Genomic DNA, 23,329 nt, shown 5'->3' on the forward strand with positions numbered 1-23,329 from the left:
TCTGGTGTACAGTGACACTAATGTAACTAAAGAAAATTAATATGAGAGCTCCAAAAAGTACATCCTATCATTTATAATCAGTAAAACCAGTTGCAGTGGAGTTGATTCTGACTGATGGCAACCCCATATCAGAGTAAAACTGTGCCCTGTAGGGTTTTCAGTGACTGATTTTCCACAAGTAGATCACCAGGCTTTTCTTCCAAGGCATCTCTGGGTGGACTGGAACTTCCAACCTTTTGGTTAGCAGCTGAGCACATTAAGCATGTGTGCCACCCAGGGACTCCTAGAAATCTGGAATTCTCCTTTCTTATGATCATATCACCAACTTTGGTGCTAAAACGTTGGCATTTCAAGCATGGTTAGAGGAGAACCTCATCCCCTAGAGTTCCTGCCCCAGGCAGCTATGATTCCCTAGGTATAAAAGGGAAGTTTATGTCTTTAGGTAAGATGAGATTCTTGACCGATTTGTATGCATGCTGTGAGACCACACATTTCACAAAGCCTCAGAGCTGAAGCAAAATGATGTATTTGTTCATTCATTCGTACATTCATTCACTCCACACACTCTTGTCGAGCACCGTCCTATGCATGTGCCAAGTACCGTGCTAGATGCTGGGGAGACAGTGATGAACAAGGCAGGCTTTGCCTTGAATGCGTTCACTGGGTTGTGAGTCATATTTTGAAAGTCAAATGATTAAACAACTTAGGAATATGAACACCCATTATAATTACAAGAGCTCAGTGAACCGCAGACATTCTATTTTTCAGTTTGTATGAAGGTAAAAAAGAAATAAATAAAGCTCAGAAAAGGGTGAAATCTTTACCTGGGTGTTTTACCTGTAATGCTACATGTTGCTCAGTACTGAGCAAAGGCACTCCCACCTTCTGGTCTCTTAATTCTAGTGAAGTCACTGAAGCCAAGCTCGTGGTGCAGAGCCTTGTTCGTGCAAAGCACCAAATAGTTGTTTTGAAGAGGCTCCGTTGACAACATGTGTTAACATGGAAAAATGCTTTTTATTTTTTGTTTTTAGATAGAGAAATCAGCCTGTTTTTAATATTCTATTTAATTTGAGTAGCTCTACGACCTTGCTAAAACCAGTAATTTTGTGATTCATGGGGTAGATATAGTCACGTTGTTATTAGCTGCCATCAAGTTGGCCCCCGACTCATGGTGACCCCGTGGACAATTGAATGAAACACTGCCCTGTCCTGCACCATCCTTGTGATCATTTGCAGATCTGTCTGCTATCATCCATAGAGCTTTCACTGGCTGATTTTCAGAAGTAGATTGCTAGGCCTTTCTTTCTAGAGAAATAGTCATAGACTATAATTTTTCTGAAATGTGGGAACCATTGTTAACTTCTGAATCCAGAGGTGGCAAATGGGCTACTCTCACCACTCTGTAGTACAAAATAACTAGTAGCTTGGAAGATTCTGGACAATTATAGACTTCTGAAAGATCCTTCTTTGGAAAACTGAAAACAAAAGCTCATTTGGGCTTTGATTATCCTCTAGGAGACGGTCACCGATTTGAATAAGACGTCTGATGCTATTCCAACTCTCCTATGCACCCAGCCTTTGGAAGAGGGAGTTATAAGTAATAAGCAATTTTTTAGAGCAGCAAAACTTTTGAATTCTTTATTACTTCAAAGTTTGAGTACCTAGGCTGTCTGGAGATTTGGGGGTACATGGAGTGTGTATGTGCACGTTTGATTTTGAATTGGTAAGGTCCAAATGTTTTGCTGAAGTGCTCTGGAGTGTAAAGAAAATTCTCCTTCATTAAATAGCTCCCCCTGAAACAGTTCACACATCACACTAAGCTAATTCAGGCTAAGGTAAGGCTAATGGTGCCTTATTGTCATGGGGAGTAGCCACCACTTACAGAGAAGGGCTGTAACTAGCACCTCTGCTAATCCACAAATTAATGACATAATGATACCACCCCCAACCCAGGGTGGGCACAATAGGAATTACAGAGTCATAGCATCTCAACAATGCAAAGGGTCATTTAGTTCAACTGTTCCTCTAAAGCTTCACTCTGTGAGATTTTCATTCCCTGTTCTTCGGAACACTTCTAGTGATAAGGACCTTCATTTTTTCCAAGACTACCTACGCTAATTTGAGCAGAAAGCTGGATCCCTAAAATTTCCAACCATTGTTTTTATTTCCATCGTTAGGCAAAAAATGGAAAAACATTTTCATTGAGGCATTTTTCTTTCCCAGAGTCAAGTCTAATGATCTTCTGTGTGATTTCATTATTAAGTGGACTTGTTTTATTCTAGTTGTTTGAAAAGTGCTAATTCCCTACTAAACAGAAAATATTATTAATCAGACACCCTTCCCTGACTGAAATAGAGATTTTCTTATATTTACCTTTTGAAGGGGGACACTCTGGAGACAAAGATGCTAGGAATCAATTCAGGTATTTGGGTGGTGTTCATTCTAGACACAATGGCAGGCCAGCAGGAGAACAATGTGGGAGCAGTCCTTCATGTGTCATGCAATACCCTCAACTGCTTTGTCACCTCCCCAAGGGCCTGTCCCTGCTGTGAGCCCTAGACGATTGCTGCATAGAGTCTTGACTAGGTGAACAAGGAAGAGGAGATGTGTCAGGGACAGCAACTCAACTCTCTGGGCTGAATCGTTTTAATGCTGTTTATGAGCTAGAGAGACAGGAAGTCCCACCATCTTTGAGGTCATTGATTTTAAAATTAATTTTGCTTTTTTTCTTCTTATTTCCAAAATGATTCGTGTTTACTGTATAAAATTTAGGAGGGGTGGCAGAGAAGACATAGATAATCCAAGATAACCATTTGGTAAATATCCTTCAGTATTTTTTCTATGCAATTATTCTTTACGACAGTAAAAATAATCACGGTTAGTGGTTGTGTAGTGTTTGCAAAAGTGGAAATAGTCTGTAATTTTGCTTGAAAATCACCTTCAATGACAACACAGTTCCTTTTGGTATGGGGCGTCTTCTAGAGAAGGCACAACTTTGGAGGCTTCATACACATGCTTGCATTTGAGACTCAGAAGTGCATTGCTTACCCTTCATCAAAAAGGCTTTCTCAGGAATTACTTAAAGAAATGCCGAACAGTTCACTTGAAGGAGAAATGCAGCATTGTATAAGACCTAGACTGCCTTTCTCAGACTTCTAATTCTGTTGCTTTTCTTTCTTTTAGATGGAGAGACAAATGTCAGTGAACTCCAACATCATGGGGATGCAAGGTCCAAATCTCAATAACCCCTGTGCTTCTCCCCAAGTCCAGCCAATGCATTCAGAAGCCAAAATGGTAAATAACAGTATAATCATCCTTTCATTTTTCATGACTTTTTCTCATGACTTCTACTCTGACTCCAAAATTTCAGTTAAGGTAGACGGTTCCATCTTTGTTTTAGTGAATAGGTCTTCCTGTGGAAAGGCAGTAGAGAGATTGGCTTTCTTTTTGAGGGTATTTGTTACTGAACCTTGGCGTCGAATAATCATTTAACAAGCACTGGATCAGCGTGTGGTGTTGGTGAAAGGGACATTTAGAAGTTTTGGAAAATCCATAGGAGTTGGGACAGGATGCACTCAAGTATTTGCTCAAAATGTATAATAAAAATAATCTGGACTTTCTCCTTCTTCAAGGTAGTTACACTTCAATGCCACTCTCCCTATACACCCACGTCCATTAAAACAGGCATTTGATTCTTAAGCACATACTATTGTAGAAATATTTTGCATTTTTTGTTTTAATTGTCAGATATAACATCGATTTGAAAGGATCAGAGACTTCTTTCCTAAGAGGTTAACTAAAACCCTTACTGAAGCACATGATTTCAGCTGCCAATCTTAAGTGGCTTTTAACATAAGAGATTTATGTACAGAAGGCCAGTATTTTCAATCACAGTGATAGAATTATGCATCCATATCCTACTAAATATTAATGAAAGCGATGCACGTCAGTCTTTGCAATATGAAGTAAACATGCTGGTTATATTTAGTGGAGTTACTATCATGGTGAAATTCTCGACACCACAATTAGAAAGGTATCAGATGACAATAAAATACACTGCAGCAAATTTTTTTAGTATCTGTCATTGGATCAGGATTGCTTTTGCCAAAAGCTGGAGATGCATTTGACTTGCTGACTGACAGCACTAGGGACCATGCCTGATGGTGAGTGTGAGGATGTTGTTGACAGTTCCAAAAGTCAGCTATCAGTTCCTGTGTAGGAGTGGAGTCAGATCCAGTGACTTCGTTTTCAACGACAACAAGAGTTTTTTTGACGCCTGCTTTGGCCACTGTCCCTTGGAGACTTCACTCAATTGACTTCCAGCTTCTTGACCCAAGGAAGCGACTGAACTCCCAGAGTTGGCTACCTTGTTAAGAGAGTTCTCTTTGCTGTACCACAGACCCTGTGACATGCCAAATGGCACCAGCATCTGCAGAAAAGCTCATTAAATCTTTTTGGAATTGGCAAATATTTTTTCAACTTGAGCCCTGCAGAGCCAAACCAAATACTTGCTGGCAGAGTAAAGTTCAAACTGGCATATGTTTTGGAGACTAAAAAAATTGGCGCCAACTCTAAGAATGAAATGGCGGCAGCATCAGACCTCCTTGTCTAACTTCACAAGGGGAAGGAGAAAGAAATCATTATCAGCATCAACAGCCCAAGACAGATTGCTGTTAAGTAGAGGTCAAACATACTTCCTCACTCCATCCTTGTTACCAATTCCTATACCAGCCGTCCCTCCCACAGCACTCTCTTCTCCTATGCTGGGTTTGATAATTTGTCACAGTGACCATACAGAACTCGCAGACAATACCCATGATTATAGGGCTTATTAGGGAAGTACCAGGTTACAGTTCAGGATCAGAAACGACTCAGGATAGAGTTCTTTGGTCAAGACAGCTTCTTGGCTGTGCCCACAGGCAGGCCTCTCCCTGGCCCTCAACCCCTTGGCCTTTTGGGGTTCTTAGGCTGGCCAGGCCTCTGCTCTGCTTGGGCAAGTGTTACAAAACTCTTTAGCTCCACTGATAAGTGCTCAGAGGCACCCGACTCCACCAGCGAGCCTCCTGCCTGAAGGCATTCAGCTTTCTTGCTCTGTGAAGACAACGGCGTCTCTCCTGCAAATCTCTCGGTTCTGTTGCTGCCGGTTTTCTGCTGTTTCTTCTCGCCATCTCGTACCTTCCCTGGTATTACAGCTGTCTCCTGGGTCTAGGAGATTATTAGCACAGGGACCGCAGGTCCAAAGGACACACTCTGCTCCCAGCTCTTCTTTCTTGGTGGTAGTGAGGTCCCCCCTTTCCATCTCTGGGATGGCTCATTTTAAGCCTAATGGGATGGCAAAACTGACCAATCTCCTTGTTAAGGTTCCATACACCTTATTTGCATGGTCCCAACCCCACAAGTTTCCATGAACCTTATTTGCATTAGCATCAGGCTGTCCAATCCCCTTGGTGGGCCACAAGCACCTTATTTGCATAGTCCCACCCAGTCATTGTGTAGGAATCACAAAGACTGTAGCTAGAAGGGCCATATTAAGCAATTCACTCACTGCAGAGACCAAAGCAGGGCTTTGAATCTGTTTGAACTGGTTCAGCCATGGCCAACTAAGTGAAACCAGAATAGAAATAGAAATTTGGGTGATCCAGAACATAACCGGGATGGGAAAAATCATGGATCGAAGCCCTAGAATGAGAGATTCTGAAGCGACGTAGAGAGCCCTTTTAGGAGCCTGATGTGTGAGACTGGATTATTGCTAGGACACACGTTCAAAGTGGCGCAGTAAGCAGCCATCTTTAAGCCAGGCATCACTGTTTCCAACTCTGCGCAGAATCCAATAGGCAAGAGATTTGGTTGCTATGCAACACATATACTGCTCCTGTTTTCTATGAGGGAGATTAAGTTTCTAGCAGGGCTTCAACCTGTAATTTTCCCATTCTGGTTTCTGTTCCGGGTGACCCAAATTTTAAAAATTCGAGTCTGTTCCAGTGTCGCTGCCTCAGCCATGACTGAACCAAGAACTGGTTTGAAGCCCTGGACCAAAGTATTGCTATTTACTTTTTTTTTTTTTTTAAGAAAAATGAACTGTGAAGGTACTTAAGAAGAAAACAAGATTAAGTTATTTGTGTTCATGAATAAGTGTTCTGGGTCTCAGTATCAGATGCTACACTCCTAGCTGGGTTATTTTTACATCCTCTTCATTGGTTCAGGGTCTGTGTCCCTTTTGAGGGACCTTCCAGACAACTTTAGATGGATTCTGAAACACTATTCCAAACCAAGATTCTCCGCCAATTGATTTTCACTGGATTTTATGCCACTCCTTGACTCAAAAGTGTCCTGACCCCTGTTCTTGCTAGCAAAGAAGGAAAATGCTTCCAAAGGTAGGAAGTCATTTATGTGTATGAAGTTAAAAAAAAATGATTTGGCAAATTAATACTGAGTGATTTTATCCAAAGACAAAAGGGAGTTACTCTATACTTACAAAAAAAATAGCGTGATCCCAAAAATGAGTGTCAAATTACATTTATTGAGCAAGCACAATATCCTTCTAATTCATGTACTGAGTGAATAGCTATTTCCAGGTCTACCATGTGCGGGGTAGTGAACTCTTTATCTTGGGGTTAGGGCTTAGGGAGCACGGTTATTCTCTCTGCCCTGGGCTCCCACCCCTACCTTCATTGTTGCCAATACATTAAACAAAAGGAAAACACGGTAGTACTGACCACTTATATTTGAAATAATGGAATTTATTTAGCAGTTTGGAAAAGTTTAAGTAAGTGAATTTTAATATGTCATTTAGTATCTCTGATCTTCTTATGCTTGCCTTATTCACTGGAACAAGCAGCTCTTGCGATCTACAGACTGTAAGAATTTTCTAGCAGCTTTGGGCTGTTCAGATGAAAAGCTTTTATGAAATACAAACTAGTGAAGGAAAAAAAAAAACCCATGATTTTAATGTCAGCCAGAGCCTCCCCAGGTTTCTCTGAACTATGGGCTTTGTTGTTCTATGCCTAATTTTCTTCTTGTGTCAGACTGGAATGGATTCCAGATTTCAGCTAAGACTCTCGTTTCACTGTTTTCAAGGACTTTTGCAAAGGTCACACATGGGCTATTGTGATAAATGCACTTGGCAGGGTGTGTTCTCAGAGCGCGCAAGTAACGAGAGAGCTACGGGGAGGTGTTGCCCACACAACAACACTGTAGGCTTTTTCTCCTGTGAGCAGTGGTGTCAAGAGTGTCCATTCACTCTCTATTGGCCGCTGACAAAAACAATCATCCTGAATCTCTGGTGAAACTTGGAGGTCTTGGAGGTGGACAAAGTTGAAGACAGTATTGCATTCCACTTACGACTGTGTTAGAAAACTTGCTGATTAGGGATTACCCATTCGAGTACATCAGTTTCTTTGCCCCCCAGATCAGCAATTGATATTGTAAGAAGGAGCAAAATAGATGTCCTCAATAAATGCTACAGTGCATGAATCTAGTACATCCTAAATCAAGAAGCACACATGCTCATTTTCTGAATTAATAAGGTCCCTGGATGGCACAAATGGTTTGCTTTCAGTTACTAAAGTAAGGGTTGGTGCTGTGGAAGAAAGGCTTGGCTATCTGCTTCCATAGATTGTAGCCAAGAAAACCCTATCGAGCTCAGTTCTACTCTGTAACGCATGGGGTCACCATGATCCCAAATTGACTCGATGTCAATATGTTTAGTTTTTTGGGTTTAGTATCAAGCAGTGTACTTCAGTTTACTGTAGCCGCAGCTGCCCAACTAGTTTTACCGTAATTCTGGCGGATTATACTATAGTTTTATAGGTTCTTTTTCTGAAGAATTAAGCCAACAGATATATGGCTTCACAATTATACAAGTGAATAAACACATACTGGATTTCATTTGGGAGTCAGAGCAGATGCAAAGCTGTGTGGGCCTTCCCTCTTTCTAACCACCCCAAACAATAGGTTCTTCGGGATTCCGGGAATGATGGGTGTCTTCGATGAAAGTGGAGTCTGCTAGAAAGGGCATTCACTGGATACTTGGTTGACATTTTTAACACTGAAAGGGAAAAGAGGAGCCCTGATGGTGCAGTGGTTAAGCACTTGGCTGCTAATGGAAAGGTCCACAGTTACAACCCTCCACTCAGTCTACAGGAGAACGATGTGGCAGTCTGCTTCCTTAAAGATACACAGCCTTGAAAACCTTATGGGACAGTTCTACCCTGTCCTACGGGCTCGCTATGAGTCAGAATTGACTCGAAGGCAGTGGGTTTTTTGTTTTTGTTTTTGTTTAAAGGGGAAACAGAAGGGAATATGAGGATGGGCAGAGAGAAAGGGAAAAAGGGAGGAGTAGAGAGACAGCAGGGAGGGGAGGGCGAACAATAGAGGACACATTTCCAGCCTCTACAGGATGCCAGTGATTCTACAGACATGTAGTTATGGTGTTCTCAGACTGGGGTAGATTTTCAGTCATTTTTACTTGTGGGAATGGTTAAGTGCTCCACGACTAGCCAAAAGGTTGGTGGTTCGAACCCACCCAGAGGTGCCTCAGAAGAAAGGCCTGGCAATCTGCTTCTGAGAGGTCACAGCCTTGAAAACCCTGTGGAGCAGTTCTACTCTGCATACATGGGGTCACTATAAGTTGGAATCCATTAGATGGCAACTGACAACAGTGACAATATCTAGCTTTCGAAGAGTTTTCTTTCTTTTTCTTTTTTTTAATAGAAACTGACAATTGATTCGGATGCGAACTAAGCTTTAAAAAAAAAAAAGAAGAAGAAAAAAACTTGTGCTATCTTCTTTCTCTGAATAAAATGTAGGACAACATATAAACAACTATTTGGGGAGGGCTCTGGCCACTCCACCCAGACCTGACCTTAAGTTTGAACGGAGGTAGTGAAGGCTGGAGAGTATTTATAGTAGGCAGGAGGTGTGGACAGAGCGGACCCCAGTGTTTCCTCAGCCCCTGTTATATGTCGGTACAGGCGTTGAACAGCTGGGACCTGACTCTGTCCTCGGGACAGCACCGTGACAGGGGCATTGTCCCCATTTTGTAGCTGGGACAACTGAGGCCCCAGAAAATTAAAAAACTTGCCAAGGTCACATCACTTTGTGGTTGTTGTTAGCTGCTGTGGTGTCAGCCCCCGACTCATGGTGACCTCGTGCACAGCAGGAGAAAACGCTGCCTGGTCTTGCGCCATCCCCGTGATTGGTTTTGGATCGAACGAACCGTTGTGATCCGTAGGGTATTCATTGATTGATTTTTGGAAGTAGGTTACCAGGCCTTTAGGCTAACATCTCATATGCTAATGACAAAGCTTTTCTTATCACAACATTCATCCTTTGAATAAAAATATTGTCATTAACCACTTGTCATTAACCAGCAGATTAAATCAAGTTCCTTCAGTTTAATTTATATTTACATACAAATGAGAGACAAGGATGGCAAGGATAATTAAAACTCCAGATAATCTGGAAAAGATGTGGAGTGGCTTGTAGTATTCAACTTCCCTCATCGTTTAGACAGAGCTGTGTGGCCTCCCTCACTAGTCCAGCTTCACTGCCTTTTTATCCAAACACATTTTTAGTTAAAAACCCCCTCGCTTGGGCTGTGGGGACCATGGTCTTGGGGAACATCTAGCTCAATTGGCATAACATAGTTTATAAAGAGAATATTCTGCATTCTACTTTGGTGAGTAGCGTCTGGGGTCTTAAAAGCCTGTGAGCGGCCATCTACGATACTCCACTGGTCTCACCTCTTCGGGAGCAAGGGAGAATGAAGAAAACTAAAGATAGAAGGGAAAGATTAGTCCAAAGGACTAATAGACCACAACTGCCATGGCCTCCACCAGACTGAGTCCAATACAACTAGATGGTGCCCGGCTACCACCACTGACTGCTCTGACAGGGATCACAGTAGACGGTCCCGGACAGACCTGGAGAAAAATGTAGAACAAAATTCTAACTCACACAACAAGACCAGACTTACTGGCCTGACAGAGACTGGAGCAACCTCAAGAGTATGGCCCCCAGTAATGAAGTCACTCTGGAGGTTCACCCTTCATCCAAAGATTAGACAGGCCCATAAAACAAAATGAAACTAAACGGGCACAACAGCCCAGGGACAAGGACTAGAAGGCAGAAGGGGACAAGAAAGCTGGTAATAGGGAACTCAAGGTCAAGAAGGGAGAGTGTTGACATGTCATGGGGTTGTTAACCAATGTCATGAAACAATATGTGTACTAACTCCTTAATGAGAAACTAGTTTGTTCTGTAAACCTTCATCTAAAGTACAATTTAAAAAAAAAAAAAAAGAATACTTCTCGCCTTGTTTTACGTGTTTGGTTCCCCACCGTGATTGATTGTAAGCTCCTTAAAGACTATCCTTGAGTTGTGTAAGCTCCTTATACAGAGAAAGGACCCATGAATTGAGAACGGGATTTTACCGAGTTGAGTTTAGTTGAATTGAAGTAATAGGAAGGAACCAAATCCGAGCAATGGAGTTGGGGGTGGGGTGGTGTAGGTAGGGGCCAAGCTGAGAAAGAAAAGAGGAAAAGTTAGGTAAATTCTAAGCTAAGAAATCAGCCTGTAAAGAGTGGCTGACCACATTTGATTTCTTTTAAAGATATCTAGAAACAATATCCCGTTGTATTCTTTCTTGAGAGAAAAGCACTCTGACTGTTCCTTAGAAAATAGAATTTAGAGTATCACTAGCCTCCTAGAAATTGAGAGTTATCAATACCAAATGCTGTTCTTCCATTGTGAAGGACTATTTATGCTATATTTTGTCATTGACTGCCAATACTTTGTATATAGTTAGGTTTGTAGTTTATTGAATATGTATATATACAGAGAGCGAGGGAGCCCTGGTGGTGCAACAACGGTTAAGTGCTTGGCTGCTAACCAAAAGGTCGGCGGTTTGAACACACCCAGCGGCTCTGAGGGAGAAAGACCTGATGATCTGCTTCCATAAAGATTACAGTCAGCAAAACCCTATGGGGCATTTCTACTTTGTAACATATGGGGTCACTATGAGTCGAAGTTGACTTGTCAATTTCACCTACCTACAGCATGGGGCCCTGGTGGCGCAGTGGTTAAGAGCTTGGCTGTTAGCCAAAAGGTTGGCAGTTCGAATTCACCAGGCAGTCCTTGGAAACTGTTATGGGGCAGTTCTGCTCTGTCCTATAGGGTCCCTATGAGTCAGAATCAACTCGATGGCAACAGGTTTGGGTTTTTTGGGGTTTTTTTTAGTTTGTATATATATACACACACACACATATATGAAAGAAAGAAACTAATAAGACTGGAGAGTCAAGGACTTTCAGAGATGGAAGGTACTTAGCAAAGACCTTGTCTAAATCCCCCATTTCACACGTAAGGACACCAAGACCTGGGGAAGACTTAGGGAGATCCAGCAATCACTTGAACACAATGCTGGGCTCAAAACTCTGCTCTTGACTTTTCTACTCAGAACTGTGCTTTTGCCATCAGCTGCACTGATAAGTTATGGACAGTACATCTTTTCTTGGATTATGGTTTCCTCCTGGCCGACAGGCAGACAGGAACGGGGGTGGTATAGTAAGCAATCGTGGTTAAATATCCACTTTGTTTTGAATGTCAACCTGGGTATGTTTGTGTTTGCCTTTCCCCTCCCTAATAATCGAGTTGGATAAGTATTTGTCTACAGTGCCCCTTGGCCACCCACTGTCCACAGATAAATCACAGAGGAGCTTGGCTCCAGAGGGTGTTGCCTGGAAAGTTTATACGCTTGAAAAGCCAGTCTCCAGGTAACATCTCCCTGGCACTCTTGAGAAATGCAGCGGTATGATTTGCCTATTTCCTTTAATCATCCTCAGCTTCACTTCCTAAAAGTTGAGGAATAAAAACTGGTGAATGAATAGGCTGTCTACTTCTCAGAAGCTCTGTGGTGAGGCAGGAAATGCTGTTGACTTTGAAGAAGCTCTCATTAACTTTCGAATCATGCTGGCTGGCATGTGTCCCCGTAGCCAATGATTGAGAGCACGGTGATGGACAAAGGTTACCACTTTTTTCAGAATCACTGTCCCTCACTGCTGTACATATCACTGTCCAATATGTAAATAAATTTGAATTAATGGAAGATTCCATGACAACAACAACAAAACTTATGCTCTCACTAATATATATGAGGTGTCTCATTTTGTGGAGTCCTTAGATGGCAAAAATGGTTAAGCACTCAGCTGTTAACTGAAAGGTTGTCAGTTCGAGTCCACCTTGAGGTGTCTCAGAAGAACGGCCTGGAGATCTGCTTCCAAAAAATCAGCCATTGAAAACCCTGTTGAGCACAGTTCTACTCTGACACGCATAGGGTCACCATGAGTTGGAATCAATTCCACAGCAACTGGATTTTTTTTTTTTTTGGTCTCATTTTATAAGCAATTTGCCTTCTTAAAACATCATTATAGACAATAGTAATTGTTAATATTAATTAAGCATTTATTATGCATGTGACAGGAACTATGCATAATATTATCTCATTTAATTTTTATAACACTCCAATGAGGGAGCTACTATTTTTAATTTCATTTTATAAACTGAGAGGTTGAGTAACCTGTGGAAGAATGCCTGGCAGGTAAAATATGGTGCTGGGATGCGAACTCAGGCATTGGGTCCTTGGTCCTGGACTTTAACCATAATGGTTTTCCAGCAGTGGGGATGATCATCCTATGAGTTTATATTAGTAGCGTTTTTACACATTGCAAAGCACTTCCACATGCACTGTCTCATTAAAGCCTCATAGAAACCCTGTTGAGTTAAGTGGGTAATATTACTATCCCCATTTTATAGACACAAAGAGGTTAAGTGACCTTTTCAGCTTCATCCAGTGGCATAACTAGGCCCTGAGTCCAGGTCTTCTTTGATTTTTGTCCCACTTCTACTTTATCCCATTGTCTCCTTCTGGTGTCCTAGGTTATTTATTCTGAATGAAAGCATATCCTTATAAAAACAAAACTCAGTGGTATAAAGTAGAATGAAGCTCATATCAATAGTTCAGGCTAGCCACCTATTAGCTTATACTCATTAGCTTTCTGGAGCCCCTATTAATGTGCTTGGCTTCTAACTGAAAAGTTGAGGTTCGAGTCCACCCAGAGGCACCTCGGAAGAAAGACCTGGTGATCTAGTTCCGAAAAACCAAAACAGGCCATTAAAAACCCATGGAGTACTATTCTACTCTGACACACATGAGCTGGAATTGACTCAACAGCAACTTTTTTTTTTTTTAGCTTCTTTGGGCTTCATCAGCTAAAAACTGGAAAGGAACTTTCTCCATATTTCTATCTGACTAAGACAAGTCCTGAATTTGAGCTTAGCTATTGTTATTAAATGAATAAAAGCAACAACACTCCTTGAGACCTAGTAGAAGCTCCAGCTCCTCTTTCTGTGGCTGAAAGTATAACTTTTTCACATGCCATTGCCATTTTGACCATTTAAACTGTAGAATATAAACTGTAGCAATATAGCATACTTTTTTTTTTTGTAAAATATAAATGGTTAGATTATGAGATCACCCATAAGAGCTAGCAGCCCTTTATTTATATTCCCACAGAACAGATCAGAACCTCAAGTGCACGAGATTATACATTTGATTATATTTGTCTTGAAAACAGGAATTTGAGAGATTAACATTGGCCATGAATCACTGAGTTCCAAAGCAGGAAAGGAGCTCACGGATTATTTTAGCCAAATCCTTTCCTTTGAGAAACAAAGGCCTGAGGTTCAGGTTAATAACTTGTTCAAGATCACATAGCTAATTAGTGGCAGAAGGGGAATGAGAACCCAGGTTCCCAGTTTTCAAGTTTATTGAACTTTACTCTCCATGTGCGGGTCAGGAATTGATGGGGAAAGCCACTGTCTGATGGCTGTGATAGTGAACTTTCTAGGTAGGGAGTTTCCTGACTTATTTTCGGCAGGGTCTGGTTAGTGAGGCAAAAGAAAATCAATCAGCTTTTTGCTTTAACAACGACTGCGGATGGAAGCCAACCATCAGAGAGCCAGAGAGAATGGGCCTGATTCCCTGTGATTTTTCCTGAGACCACCAAGCTGTTCTTACTTGTCATCACAGTAGCCATATGCCCCAAGTATTTCATCTCTTGACATCCAGTAACAAACCACCTAGATTTTGCTCACCACCAACCAGAGCAAACTTCACTGTGTTCTTGGGGTCTGCATGGATCTTTCTCAGACTTTCAGAAATCTTTATGATGCTGGATGTAATTTAGCCTGCTGCTCACAAATACAAAACCAAAGAAACCAAACCCATTGCTGTCAAGTTGATTCCGACTCATGGCAACCCCATGTGTTACAGAGTAGAACTGCTCCATAGGGTTTTCTTGGCTGTAATCTTACTGAAAGCAGATCGCCAGGCCTGTCTTCCACCAACGCTGCTGGATGGGTTCAAACTACCAACCTTTCGATTAGTAGCCGAGCACAACCGTTGCACCACCCACAAAGACAAAGGGGTATTGAAGTGCTCCTTTCCATTGAGTCTCTTCTCTTGGCTCTCCCTGCCTTCCTCCTCACAACCAGCCCCTCATGCACACATTCAGACATTCTCCTAGGACTCATTGTCTTCCTCATTTTAGTTCTTTCTCTTTCTGCCAGTATCCACCCTGTTTTGGTAACCATGGCAATAGGTGAAATATAATCCCAATATTTGCTCACTGCCTCTGTTACCCAGCCCAGCACGCGCATTGCTGGGTCTTGTTTTTGTGTTTGTTTAACATTCCCAAGCCTGAAGTCAGAGGCATCTGGGCAAGGAAATTGTACACAGGCTGACTGGGAGCACCTCCTTTCAAAGTTTTCAGGCACATCTGTTCTGTGTAGTTGTGCACATGTGCACATACGCGTGCTCCTGGCAGCTTTGGAACATTGTGCAAGTAAGTTCAGCTTGTGTCAGAAGAGCCAGGGGAAAAAAAGAAAAGAAATTTTACAAATCTTGTTACAGAGAAGTTCTGCTTTGCAGAGATATAGTTCAGTCTTTTTCTTGGAATGTATGTAGCTTACACTTTCCAAGATTTTTCCCAGCACAACTAATAAGGAAAGTTTGCCTTGCACTTTGGGGTGATGGCTCTGTGTTAATTGGGTTTTTATATGGGAATTACAGAAGATCGGTCAGAAAATTCATGCCTTCAGGGTGGTGGAAGGTGAGGCATTGGGGTAGACAGAGGAAGCAACGTTTTCCTAAAGGTTTGCAGTTTTCTTTTCTTAAAGATAAAACAATCCAATGTTCAAGTCCAAAAATAACAGAGAGCACATTTTCCCCCTTCTTGGTATAATTTTAAAATTGTCTCTTCTTCCCCCTTGTTTGAAAAGCTAGCTGGATAGTGCTGTATGATTGTTATATTTGCTTTAGTATGAGTAAGATGAGCCAGTAGGCTCTCACAATACTTAAGTGCCACACACACCAAGTATTTTTATTTCACAAGTGTACATACAGTCACCAGAACAGAATATGCATTTAATGAGGACAAGATTTTCATCATCTGAGGCCTTGGATTCTGAGATATTAAAAATGCAACCAGAGAGTCAAGACAGTGACGTGATTTCAATAGACGGCCAGGATCTAAAGTGTAAGGGAAGAGGACCACACTTGGGGGTAATTTCAAAGTTGGCCAAGTGTGTCACTTGTACCCTTTCCTTGAAATTCCATCTCCCTTTTGGCACCTCCACATGGGAATGTGCTCATGTTTCCATGGAATGCAAGTGCCCAGGTCTGGTCCTGTGCCCCTTCCAGCCTCTTCCCTACCATCTCTCCACACGATGGTGACTCTTTCATGAACCTGGCATTTTCCTGAGTGCTTCTTGTTCTCTCTGGCTGCTTTGCCTATCATATTCTATTTCCTTTGCACAAACTTCCCTTTTGCCTCTGCAAACTCCTGTCCTCCTTTTCTAAGACTCAACTTGAGTGCACCTTTCCTATGAAATCTTCTCAACTTCCCCAGGGAGACAGGAGCCACATCTTCTGTTAGGGTGGACTCAGTTTGTACCTTGTTTATACCTTCCTTATAAAGCTTTATTGTGTTGTCATTGTCTGTGTACCAGCCCACTGCCAACCTGTAAACTTCTGGAGAACAGAGGCTAATTTGATTCGGCTCCGTGTCCTGGGTTAGCATCTCTCCTGCACTTGCTGGGTGCACAGTAAATGTTTGTTGATAAAATGAATGAAAGAACACCTTATAAACTAAATTTAGATGGAAGTGTTACCATGACTTAATATGTCACTCTACCCTGTGGGCTATTTGTCTTTTTAAAGTCCTAGGGAGAAGGTAGGACTTAACTCAAATGGTTGATTAACAAATGGTAGAATTTCAGGTCCCATAACAAATCAGGGGAAAGATATGTGTCAGCAAGTGAGAATCCTTCTCACAATTTCTCAAATCACTGCATTGGTAACTGGAGCTCTGCCAGCCACAGCCAAGTGCAGTGCTACAGAGAAGCCCTACGTGGAGACCACAGGGGCCGTGGTGTGGCTCTATCTAAAAGTGAGGTTGTCTTATATCAAGGTACTTTCAATAAATACTTCAGTATTGAAATCCTCTTGGCACAGCACTAGGAGTTTAGTACTTATTTTCTTATACAAATTCGTGGATCCTATGAACTTATTATATGTATATCATTTCCTCATTTCTGTAAGTCTAAATATGTCTGTAATCCAGGTACTATTTAATCATCAGAATAATATTTCGTTCATTTTTTTTAATTTTAAAAATCAACTGAATGTTATTTACAGAATGCAGGAAATGTTAAAATTGAAAGTTTCTTTGTCTTTTTTCCCTGTTCATGTATGTAATGTATCGAAATTGGAATCACATTGAATATACTGCTTGTATCCTGATTTTTATTTCGTATTATATTATGTGCATTTTCCCATTTCATTAGGTATCTTTTGAAAACATAATTTTAATGATTGTGTAGCTTATCCTATGGGTATCACATAAATTATTTAACCATTTTCTTATTTCTACTTCTAGATATTCAGATTTTCTCTACTAGGAACAGCCCTTTGGTTATAAAAACACAACAAACACAAATAAACAACAACAACAACAAAAACTCATCTGAAACTATTTAATCACATTTCTGATTCCTTCTTTAGGATAGATTGCCAGAATTAGGATTGCCAGGTCAAAGGGAATAAACATTTTCAAGATTTGTACGTATACTGTCAAATTTCTTAATATTTAAATTTTCGCTTCTGCTTGTAATGTGTACAGTTCAAAAGAATTGAGTGTTATCATTTAAAACAACATCTTTACTAGTTTTTGTTTTCATTTCTTACATTACAGGTAATGTTGAACATTTTTTTTCTGTATTTGTTGGCCACTGGCTTTCCTTTTTTGATAAATTGTCTATACTTTAAGTCAATTTTTCTTAACTGGGGTTAGTACCAGAATCCATGGAAGTAATGACAGAGCAGGTTATCTTCCTGCTACCGCATTTTTCAAATTTTTATTAATTAACCAATTTCACTACCTTACTTTAGTAATTATACTTTTGTTCTTTGAGACTAAATGCATACCCTAGAAAATATTTAGTAAAGGGTTTTTTGGTTAGTTTTTTTTTTTTAATACCACTCCTTTGCTTGGAATCGTGGTGTTTTGAGTTTGTTTGTTTTTTTCTTTAATTTCCTTAAGCTTATTGATTTTTAGAGTTATTTAATTTATCTAATGCAAAAATGGAGCCCTGGTGGCATAGTGGTTAAGAACTCAGCTGCTAACCAAAAGGTTGGCAGTTCGAATCCACCAGCTGCTCCTTGGAAACCCTCTGGGGTGTTCTCCTCTGTCCTGTAGCAAAACTATTGGCTTTCCTAGGAACATTAATGTGGCTCTTCCACATTTTCAGTGTTTATCTAACCAAATCTTTGTTTGTTTAAATATATGCCTAAGTATCTTAAATACAGCGAGGGAGAGTGTGCCATTCACAATTGCCGGAGTTAAGATTATACAGATACTCTTCTTATCCCATTTATGACAAATCAACCTCTGACCATTTTCATTTCATCAGTCACCATGTATGTATATAGATTTATACGGGTTAAACTTTATTATCATTACTAGATGGTTAAATGTGGCTAAATCTAAGCAGAAAAGTTAAACAGAAAATATAAGCAGTCCAAGTCTCATGGCGGGGACTATTAATGGAGTATAATTTTTAGACTGACTGGGCCCTCTGCTAACTATTCATAACCTTACTAGTCTGAGACTCTGTGAGGGCAGGGACCTGAATACCCGGCACATAGATGGCACAAAATATCTATTTGTCAAATGACTGAATATGAGCAATTAGTTATGTAATAATATCAAGCATGGGTTGAGTGATTATCCCGGGCTGCGTTACCATGTGCTTACCACGTGGTGAGTATTCAGTGAGGAACTAACTATATGTAAAGCACTTAGAATAGGCAGTTACATATATTACATTATTTAATACTCACAACAATCCTATGAGTTGGGTAGCCCATTTCTATAGGCAAATGAACGGATTCACAGAGGAAAATGCCCAACTAGCTAATCCAGATCCAGGATTTGGCTCTGGTTTCAGAGCCCACGTTCTGAGTCCCTCTAGAGGAGCATCTGACTCTTCTTTATGCTGTTAACCTAAAAACAGCATGGTGACTGGATTCTCGTAGGGCTGGAAGAATGGAAAAAGAGTTGTTGTTGTTAGTTAGTTACTGTTGAATCGATTTTGACTCACGGTGACCCCAATTCTGCAGAGGAGAACTGTGGCTGCAAATGATTTTCAAGACTGTGACCTTTTGGAAACAGATTGCCAGGCCTTTCTTCTGAGGCACCTCTGGGTGGATTTGAACCACCAACCTTTTGGCTAGTAGTCCAGCTCTTAACTGTTTGTGACATGCAATGACTCCATGGAAGCAGTGATTGGTCAGTAAATATTTATCAGTGTCAAATATGCACTAGTCCCTTCAACAGCCTTTTTTTTTTTTTTAAGCAGAAAAAAAAAAACCTTTGCCATCGAATCAGTTCCAACTCATGTTCCTGGATTCTGAGTTTTGCCTGGCACTGTTGTGAACCTCCAAACCCATGCATAACCACACTGCCATCCTGATCCTGGATGGAGGCCAGGCTGACTGCTCTGCTCCCACCCAGAGCTGTGCAGCAAATGCAGTCCAGTTCTGCACCCCAGTAGAAGTTCTAATTACTATAGGTCGTGGAATTTGGGGTCCTTTTTTAATATTTGAAACCTTGAATGTTAAATTGGAAAATACCAAGTTTCTGTGTCTCTAACAACAATCTTAATACTGACTGCTAACTCATCTTTTAAGATACACAGAACATTTTTACACCTTTCACATACGAGTCAGGTTAGACTCAAGGGAACCATAGCTCTCAAGCGATATTAAGAATAACGTTTATTTCTCTTTCCTTGAAAAGCAGGATGATGCATTGTTTGAGAACAAAACTAGAATCAGACTGCCTAGCTTCAGATCCTACCTGTATGATTTGGTTGCTTAGCCTCTCTGCTTCTCATTTTCCCATCTATAAAATGGGAATAACAATAAGACTTCTTTTATAAGGTTGTTTTGAGGATTAAATGAGTTAATACAGGGAATTCATTTGGTACAGTACCTGACACATAATAATTTCTCTTTCTGTCTCTCTGGTTTTTTTTTTTTTTTTCCTTCTCTTTTTCCTGCTTCAAAGGATACTTCTCTTTCTTTTACTGGTTTAATTCATGGTGCTAAAAAACATACTGTACAAGGACCATAGTCTCAAGGAGGAGAAATTGAGACTCAGAGAGATTAAGTAGTTTACCTTTGATCATTCAGCAAAGATGGTGTGGTAAACTCAGTTCTAGGATTCAACTCCTAGTTTTGATTAATGCACTAACTTACTGTGCCCTTTATAATGACTTGTGTTTAGAAACCCATGGGAGTTATACAGCTGTTGTTTGAATTGGTCAATTAATTGAAATGTGTAAAAATAAAGATGACTCTTCAGATTTTTTTAAAAATAGTTAATGACTTATTTTAGAAAACAGAGCTCAATGCAGCTTATTTTCAAATTGTAAACACGTGTCATTGTTTTACGGCTTGTTCACAAACATATAACTATGAAAACATTTTATGACGTTAAATATTTTAGTGTTGTGCTGAAGGGCTAAAATTACATAAGAAACCAAAGGCTTACCAAGAAATATATATTAAATACCATTGCCTGAAATAGACTTTTACTGCATCTGCACAAATTACTTTAAATTATACAAATATTTGGAATGTGTCTAGCCCTGAGATTCCACTATGACATGAGTGGTGCCATGCCAACTCTCGGCATTTATGTTTTTCCAAACACCTAGGATCATTATTGGTTTGAATGAGAGCTTCCCTTATGCTCTGCAAGTGGATTTGGAAGAACTGCTAGCAAAGGAGATAGAGCTCACCAGTTCTTGGATGGAGGGTGGTTAGACCTCTGGGACATGGTTAAGAAGGGTCTTTGTCAACATACCCTTTGGAATAACCAAGCCCATGATAACAGAGTGTGAAGACCTGATTATTTTCAAATCTGATGAATGAGTCCAGCTGTTCTGTAGACCAGCATGGGGTATGTGAGAACATGGGATCACAGCAAAAACCATGTTTATCTCACCCCATCATTGCAGTGGACTTTATCTCCTGGGAATTTTCTTAAAGAGCTAGTCTGGACAAAGTCATGGCTTAATGATCAGGGGGATCTACAAGTGAGTTGTTCTCCAGTGCCAGTTATGTGAAGACAAGGTATGGTTTGTAAAGAAAGGCAAGCTAAAGAGCCACCTATGTTCCATAGACAAAGATGATTTGTCACATCACCACCATTAATCTCTTAGTTCCCAGCTCACTTTGTTCCAAGGGATCTGTTTTGTAAATTTATAGCATAGAAAAAAATGTCTCCATCAGTCCATTGAGCAATCGGTTCATTCATTCATTCAAAAAAAATTTTTTTGAGCACCTCCCAAATGCCAATATTATACTTGATACTCAGGGATACAACTGTGAGTAAGCTGTAACTCAAGCCTGTAGGAGCTTCCAGTCCAGTGTGGGAACCAGGTAAATAAACAGCCGACTAAGTATGTTATGATAAAGTCCAGTACACAGTAAGCGCCTAATCCATCTTCCTGGTGATGGTGGTGACATGACTCTCCTGACTGTCTCTCAAGGAAGACTTCTCAGATGAGTCAAAGTTCTGCGCTCTCTAATACAGTAGCCACTAGCCACACGTGGCTTTGAAATTTAAATTGATTAAAATAAAGTTTAAAATTCAGTTCTAAGTTGCACTAGCCAATTTCGAGTGCTCAGTGGCCACATGTGGTCAGTGGCTTCCATATTGGATAATGCAGATAAGGAACATTTCCGTCATCACAGAGAATTTTAGTGGACAGCACTGGTCCAAGCAGAGATTTGAAAGGTGAGAGAGGAGGATTTTCCAGGGAGAAGGAACAGAGTAAGCAGAAGCCTAGAGATGCAAGGGAAGAAATAGCATTCAGAAGTTAGCTAAAATAGATTTTTTGTGATTGTTAATACATGTATTCATTTATTTATTAAAGATACATTTACTGGTTACTCCACAACCTATCCTAAGCTGTGGGTTTTGCAAAACTACGAAAGATATAGTCCCAGTTTCTAAATAACCTGCATATATATGAGCAAAATGTTGTTGTAGTTAGCTATCATCAAGTCAGTGCCCTGACCCATGGCAACCTTACGTACTACAGAAGGAAATGCTGCCTGGTCCTGCACCATCCCCATGATCTGTTGAGGATTGGACTGCTGTGATTCATAGGGTTTTCATTGGCTGATTTTTTGGAAGCAGATTGCCAGGCCTTTCTTCCTACTCCATCTTAGTCTGGAAGCTCTGCTGAAACCTGTTCAGCATCATAGCAACATGCAAGCCTTCACTGACAGACAGGTGGTGGCTGCACATGAAGTGCATTGGACAAGAATCCAACCCAGGTATCCTTCATGGAAGCCGAGAATTGTACCACTGAACCACCACTGCCCCAAATTTACCAAAAACTACATTTGAGTTTAGAGGAGAGGCTAATTACTTCAAGTGTGAGAGAGTACATGTGAGGAAGGAGAATTGGAAGGTCAGGACAGTCTTTGTGAAATTGTATATTTTGATCTGGGTCGTGAAGAGCTGTTAGGATTCAGACAGGGAGGTGGAGGTTAAATGCCTTACCTTGGTTTAAAAAAATTCAGGTTTCACTAAGTTCTAATCTCAGCAAGCAACTGAGAAGCTGAGGCCTCTCCCTACTGGCATATTCATTAACATCTTTCTACTAGAGCTGCCATTTATACAATAGGGAACTTACTTAACTGTGCCAACTTACACGGAATAGTCTGCCTTCTAAATGGTGTTAGCATGGATTAGTTTAGGGAAGCTGAGCCAGAGCTTGTTTGCATTAGGTGGCTGAGAAAAGGATTTGGGGGGAGGGTTGTTAAGGATTATGCAAATCACTGGCTGATATGTAGGTTGGAAGCTGGAGAAGGCTATAAAAGCAGCTTTTGTACACCAGTAGGTGAGGGGACTAGGAAGCGGTTTTAGGTGTGTTATGGGGACCATGACTTAGGCAGACCTAATGAAAATGTCAGTAAATGACTGTGTTCATATATAAATTTTATTCTCTGAATTGTACGATTCAAAACACATAAGACCCATCCCAGGCCGTTTACTCCCTAAAGGTACAGGCAGATTTCTTGGCAGCAGAAGTGACTACTCTTTTCTGTTTGGTATTTTTTCTCCCCAAGTGTCTGCAAAGTGCAGCTTCGGACTCACTTGTCGCTTGGGCTTCTGTTTCTAGGATTATGGTGGACTGTGTTGTTTGGGAAACACCAGTCCCAGAACTCTGTTTGAAGGAATTCTCCCAGTCATCCCAGAAGAGAATAGAGTAACAAAGTTCTCCTTAACAAAAAATATCGTAGAGTATGCTGAGACTCAGGGTGAGATCAGGTCTTTAGAAGTTGTGTAAGATAGTGAGCCAGATAAAGGAGAAAACAGTCTTCCAGGTCACTGTTTGAAATTTCCCTTAAAATGGGGTACCTGAAGTTTGTTTCTTGATCCTCTTACAGCAGAAAATCTTTCAATATGCATAACTCTTTGGAAAATAAAAAGGCAATTAAAAAGATGGCGTGAATAGTTTGGGAGAAAAAGGGAATTTTTTTTTCATTGTCATTTGGTATATAATTTCTAAAATTTAGCTTAAATGCAGTTGGATATTTATTCAGGTAAAAGAAGTTCAAATGGACAATATGCTATCTGAATTTTGTTTTGGGGACCAACAACACATTGTGAACATATTGCCTGGCCAC

General features: G+C 40.7%; 1 protein-coding gene across 3 annotated transcripts in view; it reads left to right on the plus strand.

The window, feature by feature from the left end:
• The window catches only part of CREB5 (cAMP responsive element binding protein 5), a 467,421-nt gene that overhangs the window by 352,909 nt on the left and 91,183 nt on the right, over positions 1-23,329 (plus strand). For all 3 annotated transcript variants that reach the window (XM_004377489.2, XM_004377490.2, XM_004377491.3), the window contains one exon: positions 3,184-3,294. In XM_004377489.2, coding sequence (XP_004377546.1) covers positions 3,184-3,294 — 111 coding nt within the window. The remainder of the gene's footprint in view (positions 1-3,183; positions 3,295-23,329) is intronic.

This window comes from Trichechus manatus, unplaced genomic scaffold, assembly GCF_000243295.1.
Source record: "Trichechus manatus latirostris isolate Lorelei unplaced genomic scaffold, TriManLat1.0 scaffold00050, whole genome shotgun sequence".
Taxonomy (NCBI): Eukaryota; Metazoa; Chordata; class Mammalia; order Sirenia; family Trichechidae; genus Trichechus; species Trichechus manatus.